Source organism: Mustela nigripes, chromosome 1 (genome assembly GCF_022355385.1).
Source record: "Mustela nigripes isolate SB6536 chromosome 1, MUSNIG.SB6536, whole genome shotgun sequence".
Classification (NCBI taxonomy): domain Eukaryota; kingdom Metazoa; phylum Chordata; class Mammalia; order Carnivora; family Mustelidae; genus Mustela; species Mustela nigripes.
The window spans coordinates 67,881,978-67,895,149 of record NC_081557.1 but is presented as its reverse complement, the minus strand read 5'-3'; the positions used below and the strand labels follow the sequence as shown (position 1 = coordinate 67,895,149).

Below are 13,172 nucleotides of genomic sequence, written 5' to 3'. Positions count from 1 at the left end.
GAAGAAATTATGCAAATACTCTGCCTGCTCTTCTGAGGCATCAAATTATGCAAATACTCTGCCTGCTCTTCTGAGGCATCAAATTATTCCAAGTTAAAATGTCCTGGCTTAGCAGAGGGATGAGAAAGGGACTTGAGGGTGACAGATGTTGGTTAGACAACCCTGGTGATATGGATGGCTGTTTGCGTGTTATCTGGCCATCTGGTTGACTATTCTTTGAATGAGTGTGCTCCCTGACAATGGGAAGACAGGAAGATGTCACACTTGGATCAATGCAGTCAGGCTGCTCTGTCCCTGCTGTGCCTTCTCAGGCCACTCTTGGGGCTGGCAGTGCATGCCTGCAATCTATGCCATACCCAGGAGTTCCAGGTGTTTCTCTCGTGGCGGTCGGGCTTTGATCTCCACAAATTCTCCATCAGTATATTCTCTGTAAACCACCTTCCTGTACTGAGAGCCAATCCAGTTTTCAGTGTGGTTCATAAATATATCTCCGTGTCTGTAAAGTAGAAACATCAGAAATTAAAGTTGCCAGGAGGTAGAAAACCCTTGAGTGCTTCTGAGTGACTCAGGGGTACTCTGGAGCAGGGTTTCCCAAACCCGGCTGCCATCGGGACCCCCCTGTGGAGCTGGACTTCTGCAACAGGCTCTCTGGAAGTGGGGCCAGGGATCTGCACTTGAAAACACCTCAGAGGGTTTTGATGGGAGCAGGCCAGCTCTGGCCCTGGTCTTACTTCTTGGACCATCATTGCAGAGTCCTGTTGCACGCTCCATGGGGCCAACCTTAGTTAGAGACTCCCATAAGATGGCATGTTGCTTGTTGGGACTAACTAACCTCACACACATGCACATGCCTGACACATGTGCACACTCACACTCTATCACCCTGAATTCCTTCAGATTTCATGTGTATCATTCTGCACTGCGTTCTACTTTTCCACTTTAAAGACCTCAGGCCAGACTCTGGGTTGTATATTGTGCATATACACACATACAAATATAGGCATAGTTGATTCTTGTTCTTCACAGGAATTGTGTTCTAGAAAGTGACCTCAAACACTGAGATAATGAATACTGAACCATGACTCCTGGAGGAAATCCAAGGTTGGGTTTTGTAGGTGTTCACAAAGAATGCCCCTAAGAGATGCCATTTTGGCATGTGGATTATTTTGAGCTGGAAACAATCGAGACCCAAAAGGTCCAGGAAAAACTCTGACCTTCCCCCTAACTGCCTAGAAGTATTTAGGTAGAGGACCCAATCCCATTATAACTACATTATAATATGAACTAGGGGTGGGAGTCAGGGAGGAATTTAGCAAAGTCTGTTTGCTAAAATTCTCTCTGCCTCCTTGTTTCTGAGTTGCCCAGCCAACATTTCTTTACCTAACATTTACTCTCTTTCATCTTCTTATGAATTGCTCTCCTTTCCTTGGAAGTCCCAGACTCCTTCCCCCTTCTCCTTATGTATCGAGTTTTGCCTGTTTGGAATCTCTCATGTTTATGTGGATTCTCCCTGTGTACATAAATTTGATTTTCTCATGTCAATTTAATTCTTAGACCAGCCAGAAGAACCTGAAGGATAGAGGAAAAGCCACCTCTCCAACCTTCCAAAAAACAAACAAACAAACCAATCCAGTTTCTTTAAAACTCTGGTTACAATATTTTCATTGGCTGATTAATAAATATCCTTATTTTATGTGTGTTGCTGTTTAAAGACATCTTATTCAGGGGCACCTGGGTGGCTCAGTGAGTTAAGCCTCTGCCTTCAGCTCAGGTCATGATCCCAGGGTCCTGGGATCAAGCCCCGCATCTGGCTCTTTGCTCAGAAGAGAGTCTGCTTCCCCCCTTCTCTCTCTGCCTGCCTTTTTGCCTACATGTGATCTCTATCAAAAATATAAATAAAATCTTTAAAAAAAATAAAGACATCTTATTCAATATGTATTGCTGATTCATTGACTTTAAACTCATGGCAATAGCACTGTAACTCGTGCCTGAATGAAGCTCATCTAATACGTATTTCCTCTGCAAGGCACATCACAGCCTTCTCATACTTGAGAACACTAGGCAGTGCTACTCTGTGGGGGCATTTTAAACAGCTAAGTCACCCAAAAAAGCACACATACATACACAAAAGTAGCACTAAAGGGACCACAAAGAGGATGTCTGTTTACACTGAAAGTTGAAACAAGGAGGCAGAGGGATGCCTTGTTTGTCTGACCTCAGCTGGGAATGCGCGCATTGGGGGACGCAAATCCTTTGCTGCTTTATACATCCCTGTAAATGACCCCCAAAGCACCACAAAATTTGATTTTGGTATTACAAATAAATTTCAGCATGAAGGCAAATTCACAAACATGGAGTCTGCAATAGTGAGGGTCAACTATGTGTTTAATCCACCACCAAGATAGATGGTCACAAGCGATGGGGAAAAAAACCCTATCAGTTTTACCTATAAAACATGGTATGTCCATTTCCCTCCCTTAAACTGCCTGCACTCCAACCTAAGTCACCGACCTCACTTACCTGTGTGAACTGGGTTGTTCTCGGTCATTCTATGTGCCTCTCACACTCCTCCCTTCCCTCTCTCCTCTACACTATAGGCAGAGTGATCCTAACCTGTACATTCAACAGGTGAAAAAATCTGTTGTTGGCCACCCACTGCCCAGTTCCCAAATTCCTCACAACCCTTCACTCTCTGCCTCCGCCAACCTCCCAAGCCTCCTTTTCCCTCACTGGCACCACATACTCTCTGTTTTGGTCGTTCTGAACATTCTCTCTCAAGCTCCATGTGTGCTTCCCACCTCTAGGCCTTCCAAGTGTTCTCCTCTGGGTCAAGAACACAGTTGCCACCTCTTCAACTAGCCTATTCCTCAAGTCCCAGGACGAAGACTGCTTCCTCAAAGAAGCTCTCCCTGGCCACCTGCTTTCTCCCTAGCTCTCCCCGACACGGGGCCATGCACACCTGCTGTGGGCTCCCTCTGTGCTCAGCCCTTCCCCTCTCATAGTGATCACCTCGCTCAGTATGCTTGGTCTCATGTCTTCCCCATGCGCCATGAATTCTGTGTGGGAAGGAAACTCGCCTGTCCTTTTTAACACCGTTTAACAACACTGGGTACAATGCCTAGATACAGTAGATGCTTAACAAAGAAAGACATGTACGTCTTCAATCTGGACCACCTGCTTTCCAAGGGAAGAGAATTTTTCTTCTACTTTCATTTTCCGAGAGTCCTAGTAACATTGCGGGAGTGACCCAGATGCCTCTGGAGCCATGTTTTACTGTTTGTCAGCTTTCCTGGTCTGCAAAGTGGGGTCATGACAATGTATTGGCCTCCCGGGACAGGTGTGGGGAGGCTGTGGGTTGAGCTCAGTAAAGACCTGTACCAGACACACACCGAGCACCTTGTAAGCGCTTGCTCTTCTGCTGTCTTGCTGGGATGTCAGCTGAGATGCTGGGCTGAGGCTCACCAAGTGGGTCAAGGACATTGTGAGGGTCACTAGGAGGTAGGGTTTTTTGAAAACCCTAACAAAATGCTTGTCACATGGTGGCTCCATACATGGCTGTTATTGTCTCAAATATCACGCTGATGAAATTAAATGCCTATCAGTCCACAAGTTCAGGAGTCCGAGGAATACAGCTTTATTTCCCTAGAGCAACTCTCTCTCAGATTTTGAATTGTCTCCCACAGCACAAACCCTGGCATTGTGCTGATGAGTCCCGCTGGTTGCTTTTCTGGGATCCCAAGGCCTTCTCAGTGTGTTCTGAGAAAGCCCTTAGGGGAAGATATCTAGGTCCCCAAGGTGAGGCAGAGAGTCTGTGTGAACCAGGATGAAGGAATGAATGTCTCAAGGATAACCCACACTGACAGGTGGTATGGAAACCAGATGTGCTTCCTCCCAAGGCTTCGGCTCAAAAGGCAGAGACATAAGAGTTGGGGGGCAGAAGGGGCATTTGTCCCTGGTCTCCCAGCTGCAGAGGTGCCCCAGATGTGCCTCTAGGAGGCCTGGTCATCTCCATCTGTACTGTTACTTTCTATGGATCCATTGCACTTTGAATATGTGAACAGGTTCTCATTTTCCTTTGTTTTCATTTATTTATGGGAAATATTCTGAGTGGCAGGGCAGAGGGCAAACACAGCCAGCACCCACTATCTCTGTCTCCTGGGAGAAAATCCCAGAAGACTGAGGCTGCCGCCTCCTGCCAGTCCAGAGAGCAGGTGGTCGGAAAACCAAAATTATCCTAAGTGTCAAGAAAATCATGATGGCTCTGTCTCTTACACTCTCATGGGCTAAGAATATACATTCCACAAAATTGTTATGCCATTATTTCTTTAGTTCTAGCAGCCTTTTAGTAAACATCATCATTTTAGAAAAGGCTGGATCACTCTTCATTTCATTTTCCACTGCCCCAGCATCAGTCAGGAGCTGGTATCGGCAACACTGGTTTTGCAAGACAGGAGTGTCTGGTTTAATAATTGGGTTGGTGAGTTATGGGAACAAATTTTAAATTGTCCTGTCCCTGAGGCAAATCTTTTTAGAAGGGAAGAGTCATTTCATTTCTTCATTTATCCATAAGGTGACGCTGTTCTACTCTCTTTTCCAGGAGTCTATACCCTCAAAACAGGCCAACAAGTAAGAACAGGAAAAAAGACGTGTTAAAATCAGAACAGCTGGGTATAGAGGATTTGTGTGTGGCATGGCAAAAAAGAATTAGTGGGGTCAGGGCGGCGGGGAGCTGATAATACAGAACAAAGAGGAACAAATACATGCAAATTAACATGGCTTCGTGGTGAGAACACTGATCAGTCTTTCAAAAGGTCTATGTTCAATTCTAGGACCCATGACTAGTGGTTAGCCTTAACCTTCTGCACTGAATCTCCTGGTCTGTATATGGGGCAGGAAATACCCAAGCAGCAGGCTGTTTCTGAGTGAAGCGTATGAACTTGGAGGAGGAGGTCTACAGGTCCAAGCTGGCAGATGCCTCTATACCCTGTTTGACTCTACCCCATTGCACACAGGGGAAGTGTGTGCAGGGCACCAGAGCTCACAGGACCACGCCATGCTCCAGCCCTGCGGACCCTTTGGTGCTTAGCGCTGGCTGACAGTATTCTCCCGGGAGGGTCAGTCTTGGGAACTCTCTGGGTACAGCCTGTCCATCTTAATTTGGGTATCTCTGCCAAGGCAATGCCTCCTACCTGCTCCTAGGCTGTTCCCCATCCCATGAAGGCTCTTTCCCTGCGGTCCTCAATCTACCTGCTACCTGCTCACCTTGCCTCTGCCTCCTTCTGTACCATTTCGTCTTCACAGTCCCCCTGTTACTGGGACCTGCATCTTTTCCCTAACCCTCTCAAGCTTGGCACTCTCTCAAAGGCACACACATGCTTGGGACAGCCACACTTGCAACCAGCCACCACGAGCAGGGGATGCCCTGAGCCTGCGGGGTTTGCCCCCAAATGACTTCAGACGCTCCTCCCGGGAGGCAGATTGGCAGCTTGCCTCCTCTTTTGTGCTCACAATAGCAGTCTCTGTCCACCAGAGTTGTACAGACAAAACCAGGGCAATGTTAGGTGTCCCCACTTGAGAAATGTCTATGGAGCATGTGCAACCCCACCCAAGAGACTTGGCGGCTTTGCCCGTGGTACCTTTCCCCTCCTGCGTCCAAGTGCTGCTTTTCGAACTCCCAGTTTTTGTTAGGGGCATAATCCCATTCTACCTCTTCAGCAGCGATGTAAAAGGTTCTTATCATCCCATATGGCTGCTCTGAAGGGTCCTTGTTGCCACAGCTGTTGACCTCATAGATCTGATTCATGCCTCTCACGAAGTGGTGCATGGTGGAACAAAATAGCCTGAAAATACCTGAAACAGAAACGGCTTGGCGTTGTGCAGGGAACTCAACTGTTCCAGTTGTGGCTTTGGTCTGCTAGCAATCTACAGCATTCCCTTCCCCAAGAAAATAACTTGTAAGACGGATCTTTAAAATACCAATTTTATATTGTATTTTCCAGCCAGACTCCAAGGAGAATAAATCACTGTGAATATATTTACTTACCAGGGGATGGGGTGGGAAATACCATCTGAAATTCATCTGGAATTGAAAATGAAAACTTGCAAAGTTGCTACCAAGAAATAATTTCTCTGGGTTTTCCCTACTATACACACCTGTTAGAAGAGAGTTGCTCCTGGAAGGTCATCAATAGGTATGATTATCTTAGCCCAGCCCAGTTTAAAATGAACTAATTACCTATAAGATTAATATTCTAAATTAAGTTAGGGCACATTTTTGAAATCATGTATTTTGCCCTAAAGGATTTCATAAACTACATACAGTGAAATACACATGTAAAGTATTACTATTAAATTATTATTATTGCTATTATTATTCATTAATCCTTTGAACAAAGGAGGCTCTCATTACCGTGGTAGGTCAACATAATGCCAAGTGTAAAAAAAAGAAAATCAACTAGATTCCCCTACATAATGCCAGCAATCATGTCTGAGAATTACGTAATTTTATAAACTGATGCAATTTTCTAGATTGGCATCAGGTAGATATATCTTAATGGAACCCACCATAAAATTATATAAAACAAAATTATTGGAAGATATTAACTGTCAATGGAGTTATTGAATCAATAATTCTTCCTTTCCTTTCATAGAGACTCTGTTCTTAGAGGCAAGGGATCAGTGATTAGTCTCATTACCCATGTCCAACGCACAGTGATAGCTTTTGTCATGCTGTACATATCAAAGTATTGCAAATTACCCCTTGAGAATGAGAAGAAACCATTGTTTCAGTGGGTGCTCTAGCCCCCTCAGCCCTAAGCAGGACCCTCATCAGGAAGGGTCTTTGTGAAACCAGAAGACGCTCCAAGGGCAGACATTAGAAGAGCTCCCATTTAACAGCAACGTCCACAGTTGCCAAACTGTGGAAAGAGGGGAAGGAGCCAAGATGCTCTTCAACAGACGAATGGATAAGGAAGATGTGGTCCATATACACGACGGAGTATTATGCCTCCATCAGAAAGGATGAATACCCAACTTTTGTATCACCATGGACAGGACTGGAAGAGATTATGCTGAGTGAAATAAGTCAAGCAGAGAGAGTCAATATCATAGGGTTTCACTTACTTGTTGAGCATAAGTAATAATACAGAGGACACTGAGAGATGGAGAGGAGAAATGAGATGGGGGAAATCGGAGGGGGAGACAAACCATGAGAGACTGTGGACTCTGAGAAACAAACTGAGGGTTTTGGAGGGGAGAAGGGTGAGGGGTTGGGTTGGGTGAGCCTGGTGGTGGGTATTATGGAGGGCATGTAATGCATGGAGCACTGAGTGTGGTGCATAAACAATGAATCTTGGAACATTGAAAAAACTAAAAAAGGTCACATAAACAAACAAACAAATAAATAAATAAAAAGGAAAAGCTCCCACTGGGTGTGGTGTTCACCAGAAAGCCCATTATTCACCTGTTCATCATGTTTTTCCGCTAGCCAAGGAATTGTCTTCTCTAAGAATGAAGAGGAGTTTAAGGTTTTGTGGTGACAGCTTCACAGATGTATACTTACTTCCCAACTCATCAATTTGTTCTTTTTTTTTAGATGCATAAATAGCTGTTTGTTTTTCCTATCATTTTATTTTTTTTCATCCCCTCTGGTAACCACCAGTTTGTTCTCTGTAGTTAAGGGTTGATTTCTTGGTTTGTCTCTTTCTCTCCTTTCCTTTTTTCCTTTGCTCCTTTGTTTTGTTTCTTATATTCCATGTATGAGTGAAATCATATGGTATTTGTCTTTCTCTGACTTATTTCACTTCTCTATAACTCTGTCCATGTTGTTGCCAATGGCAAGATTTCATTCTTTTTATGGCTAAATAATATTCCATTGCATATATTACCACATCCTCCTTAACCATATTTGGGCTTCTTCCATAGTTTGGCTATTGTAAACAATGCTGCTATAAATATAGGGGAGAATGTATCCCATTGAATTAGTATTTTTGTATTTGGGGTTAATTCCCAGTAGTGTGATACCTGGTCTTAGGGTAGTTCTATTTTTAATTTTCTGAGGAAGTTCCATACTGTTTTCCACAGTGGCTGTACCAGTTTGCATTCCCACCAACAGCGCATGAGGGTTCCTTTTTCTCCATATCTTTGACAATACTTCTTATTTCTTACGTTTTTTATTTTATTCATTCTGACAGGTACAATTACTCATTGCAATTTTGATTTGCAAACCTTAAGACTCCACCAAAAAACTATGTGAACTGATAAATGAATTCAGTAATATACAAAATCAATCTATACACTAACAATAAAGCAGCAGAAAGGGAAATTAAGAAAACAATCCCATTTACAAATACACCAAAACCAATAAACTATCTAGGAATAAACTTAGTTAAAGAGGTGAAAGATTTGTACTCTGAAAACTATAAAACACTGATAAAAGAAATTCAAGATGGCACAAGAAAGAAGAAAGACATTCCATGCTTATAGGTTAGAAAAACAAGTACCATTAACATGTCTATACCACCCAACACAAGCTACAGATTTAAAACAATCTTTATCAAAATACCAATGGTATTTTTCACAGAACTGGTACAAACAATCCTAAAATTTATATGAAACCACAAACACTCAGAAAGTCAAAACAATCTTGAAAAAGAAAAAAATTGGAGGTATCTCAATTCCAGATTTCAAGTTATATTACAAAGCAGTGGTAATCAAACAGGATGGTGCTAGCATAAAAATAGACACAGAGATCAATGGAACAGAATACAAAACCCAGATATTAACCCACAACTGTATGGTCAATCAATCTTCAAGAAAGTAAGAATGACTATGCAATGAGAAAAGACAGTCTCTTCAACAAATAATGTTACAAAAACTAGACAGCAACATGCAAAAGAATGAAATTGGACAACTTTCTTACACCATACACAGAATAAACTCAGAATGCATGAAAGACCTACATGTGAGACCTGATCCCATAAAAATCCTTGAAGAGAGCACCGATAGTAACTCTCTGCATCAGCCATAGCAACACATCTCTAGATATGTCTCCCGAGGCAAGAGAAACAAAAACAAAAATAAACTACTGGACTACATCAAAATAAAAGTTTTCTGCACAGTGAATGAAACAGTAAAACTAAAAGGCAACCTACTGAATGGGAGAGGATATTTGCAAATGACATATCAAATAAAGGATTAGTATCTAAAATTTATAAAGAAATGATACAACTAAATATCCCCAAAACACATAATCCAATTAAAGAATGGGCAGAAGACATGAACAGACATTTCTCCAAAGAAGACATACGGACAGCAGGCACCTGAAAAGATGTTCAACATCACTCGTTGATTTGTATAAATTAAATACCTATAGGTTTTTGTTTATCAGTCATATCTCAATAAAGTGGTTAAAAAACAAGAACAAAGTAAAAATATTTGAGTTGCAGCCTAGGGTCTACTCATATTTTGGGCACCATTTTTGGTCTGTAGATATGGGATAGGAATTGGTGAAATGACCAAGCCATTAAGCAGTCTCAGATTTCTGGCACTGGAATAATTAACCAAGTCCCTAAAATTATTCCAGCCAGCTGTAGCTTTGAATGTCAGTTTCTATGGATTAAAACCATTTCCCTTTTCTCCCATCTTTGATCTTGAAGAGCATATTTTTAAAAATAATTGTGTCCAAGCCATCCCTTGGCTTGGGTGATTCATAACTGATTAATTATACCAATGTTGAAAGGTTAAATCCTCAAAGTCTATAAGGGAGGGATGGAGCTCCTAGTTTCAGGCAGTTCTTGGACAAAAGTTTGGAAGCACAAGCCATAAGTTTTTAACCAATGACACTGAGGGGCATCGAAACATTCACACTAGTTCTAGTGTGAAATAAAGAAGTAGACATCAATTCATAGAGGACACAGAGTCAGCAAATGCTCATCTTGGGTAGCATATTGGTTGCTTTTTTTTTTTTTTTTAAGATTCATTTATTGATTTGGAGGGAGACAGAGGGGCAGAGGAAGAGGGAGAGAGAACCTCAAGCAGACTCTCTACTGAGTAGGAGCCCGAAAAGTTCTCAATCTCACAACCCTGAGATCATGACTGAAGTCAGGATCAAGAGTCAGTTTCTTTTAAAAACTAATGAAAATGTTGGCTTGGAGAAATATTTTGAGTGCCCATAGCATCGGCCATCTTTATGTTTCATGTGACAGGTAGCATATGCTGCCATGTGTTGCCCTTTATCTTTTATAAAAATGCCCCAATTATGTACTTATTTTGGGAATCTCTAAGAGAAGGTATGAGTACTGGCACTTCAATGGGCCGTCTACAGACTTCAGACCCGATGCACCTTCCCCTCTGGGGAAACCAAGAGTGCTCAACAGAATGAAAATGGAGAAGTCTTCAAGTTACTTATCAAAAGGCTATTATCAGTCTCTAGACAAGGGAAATCAGGTCATGCCCATAACTTGGAAGCATCCAGGGGTCTGTTCATGCCTGGTACATTCTTCAGAGCAACAAATAAAATGTTTGTGCCTTACAGAACAAGAAATACCCCTTTTCTTGGGGCCAAATCATTCCTGGGAATGAATCAAGAACACTCTCCTGGGATTTGTGTGGCAAGGTTGTTTGGAGGACTTGAATTCTGCTTTGTGTCATTCTAGATACATCTCTATTCTTTATACGGTGTGTTTGGAATAAAATAGTTAGGATTGTCCAACTGTAACCAAGTCTGTTTGCCTTGAAGTGCCCAAATGCAACCAATTTCTTCTAGAGTGTGTGACTGAAGATAGGAATTTGGTGACCGGAGACGATCCTGCCAAGTTTACCTGCATGGTCCGGCTGCATGAAAACTGTGGTGGAGGTATGGGGAAACAGGGCTAGGGTGTCGCGGTGAGTCCCTCGTATGTGGATGGTGTTCCCTTGAAAATAAACTCCATGCATATCCGTGTCGGTGCCCATTCCAATCATATGCCAGGAAACTCTGTCTTTTTTGCACATGGTTAGGCCCGGTTGGTTGCCAAACATAAAGCCATTAATAGCTAAATGAAAGGAAAACATCGTCAGAGCCCACGATGATCTTGTAGGTACAGAAAACACGCCATTTTAGTTGAGGATTATTAGTGTGTGGGGGCAGTCTGTTCCAGTGCTCAAGTTTAAACTATTTACAGAAGATCCTTACTACCAAAGAGTAGATAAGACTAGAGAAAAGTCACACCGGGAATCAATCCAAATTGGAGACTAAACTGAACAACGAAGAATGAAAATATACGAAAATTGTGAAAATAGTATATTTAACCATGTATACACAAGGGCACAAGTCCTAAGAATCAATAAAAAATAAATCAGGTTTTCTCTGGCATAATTTTTTTCTGACAAAATTATTTGATAGTGTAATATGATATCCTGCAATTTGAATTTTCATTTGGCAGTTTATGAAAAACTTCATCCTTGTAAATATATTTATGAACTTCATCAATTTCCCCAAAGCCTGCTCTAGAACTCTTGCTATGAAAATCATTTTCTTTTGAGGTTCTTATCCTATTATCTCCTTCAAGTGTTCCTTTCTCACCTTGCTAATTCATTTCATTTTGTTTTTCATTTCATCTGCCAACAGATTTGCATTTGATTCCAAGAGTTGCCAGACATCCCTTTACTGATTTCTTGGATCCTGCGCCATTGGAAAATTCACAATTGATTGATATTGAACTTGAATGTCTGGTCAGAGGAGAGAGATTTTTTTTTTTGCAGGGGAGTGGGAGCTGAGTTTATAAGGGGCCAATCTTCGAGTAAATACTTTTACCTTTTGAATACTTTCATTTCCCTACCTCAATAAAGTAAAGGGCCTTTGAATAATGATGACTTAGGTCATGAAGACCTTCTGTATCTCCCACAATGAGAATTGTTTTCCTCTTTTACATCAACTTCAGTCCACTGATAGTGACTACCTGGAGAAATGTCTTGAAAAGAATTTAGAAACCACATTCCAACTCCGTGAGGCATGAATATATTAACTGAATAGCACTTTTTGAGGGGAGATTACATGTAATTATGTCTCACGCTTGATGTCCCTGAGAGAGATTAAGATTCTATCCCCGCCCTACTCGTTATTAATGTCCATAGTAGGAAGAACAACTATCACATTTATGAGTGCTCTTCATTTATAGTCCCATTATTAGAAAAAATTACTTTTTATTTCTGTGTCTCTTTTTATTTCTGTGTCTGCAGAACCACTGATACTTGGTAATTTTACGTGGATGTCTGGGATTATTAATACAAAGTCTAAGAAGCCTGGAGGCTTCTGAGAAGAACATTGTCTTTTCTGAAAAAAAAAAAAAATCTTTGGTAATTCTTTTGCAAATAAATTATGTTAATTTTGTCCATTGAATGTTAAAGAGATTTTTGTAATTTGGGGTGCTAATAATTTCATCCTTGGCTGCGGGTAGATAATCTTCTCTTGCCTTGGAATTCTAGTTGAAATCCTCTCTTTCTGGAACATCCATTCATCCATTCAACAAATACTTTCGTTTTCTATTTTGTTTTTTTCTAGTACTCTAAACATTTCCTGAAAGAATGATGTCATTGCTGGTTATAGTCTCAGATAAAGGTAGCCAAAGCCCATGAGGAGGCCTGGTAAAGGAGTTACACTGTTTTGTCTTCTTGTGTAGCCTTGTCACCTAACCCAGTTGATATTTGTTGACTAACCCAAGAACTCCTGGAGGCATGGCCCTTCCCCACCCCCCCCAAGGACAGTTCACAAGTCACTGAGGATGGTCTTGAGGGAAGGAGGTCAACAAACACCTTTGAATATCAACTATATAACAGGTGTAATGCAAAGTACCATCTACCATGAGGCACTTTCTCTTTGGTACTGTTGCCATCATTCTTCCTTCTACTCCATACAAGTAAGCCTGGGGATAGAATTCAATTTATAATTAATGTAAAATTTAAATTAAAATGCATTGCTTTCTTTGCACTTTCAAGGTGGCATATTCTACACATCCAATATATGAGAGTGTATTTCACACTGTCAAACCAGGGCCGGGCTGGATGTGACCCAGTCCACTGGGGCTTAATGCTTTCTCTTTACAGGCCTGTCTTACGATAAATTTCTTTTGCAACTTAGTTTTTCCATGAAAGAATTGCTATGTTTCCTCATTTCCACTTTATTCCACCCTCCT

At 41.6% G+C, this 13,172-nt stretch overlaps 1 protein-coding gene across 1 annotated transcript in view; it reads right to left on the bottom strand.

Annotated features, from left to right (window-relative positions):
- Positions 1–13,172, bottom strand: part of HEPHL1 (hephaestin like 1) — an 87,589-nt gene that overhangs the window by 30,919 nt on the left and 43,498 nt on the right. Inside the window, exons 11-13 of the mRNA XM_059412792.1 lie at positions 10,821–11,033; positions 5,637–5,850; positions 357–496 (exon numbers count right to left, since the gene is read on the bottom strand). Coding sequence (XP_059268775.1) covers positions 357–496; positions 5,637–5,850; positions 10,821–11,033 — 567 coding nt within the window. The remainder of the gene's footprint in view (positions 1–356; positions 497–5,636; positions 5,851–10,820; positions 11,034–13,172) is intronic.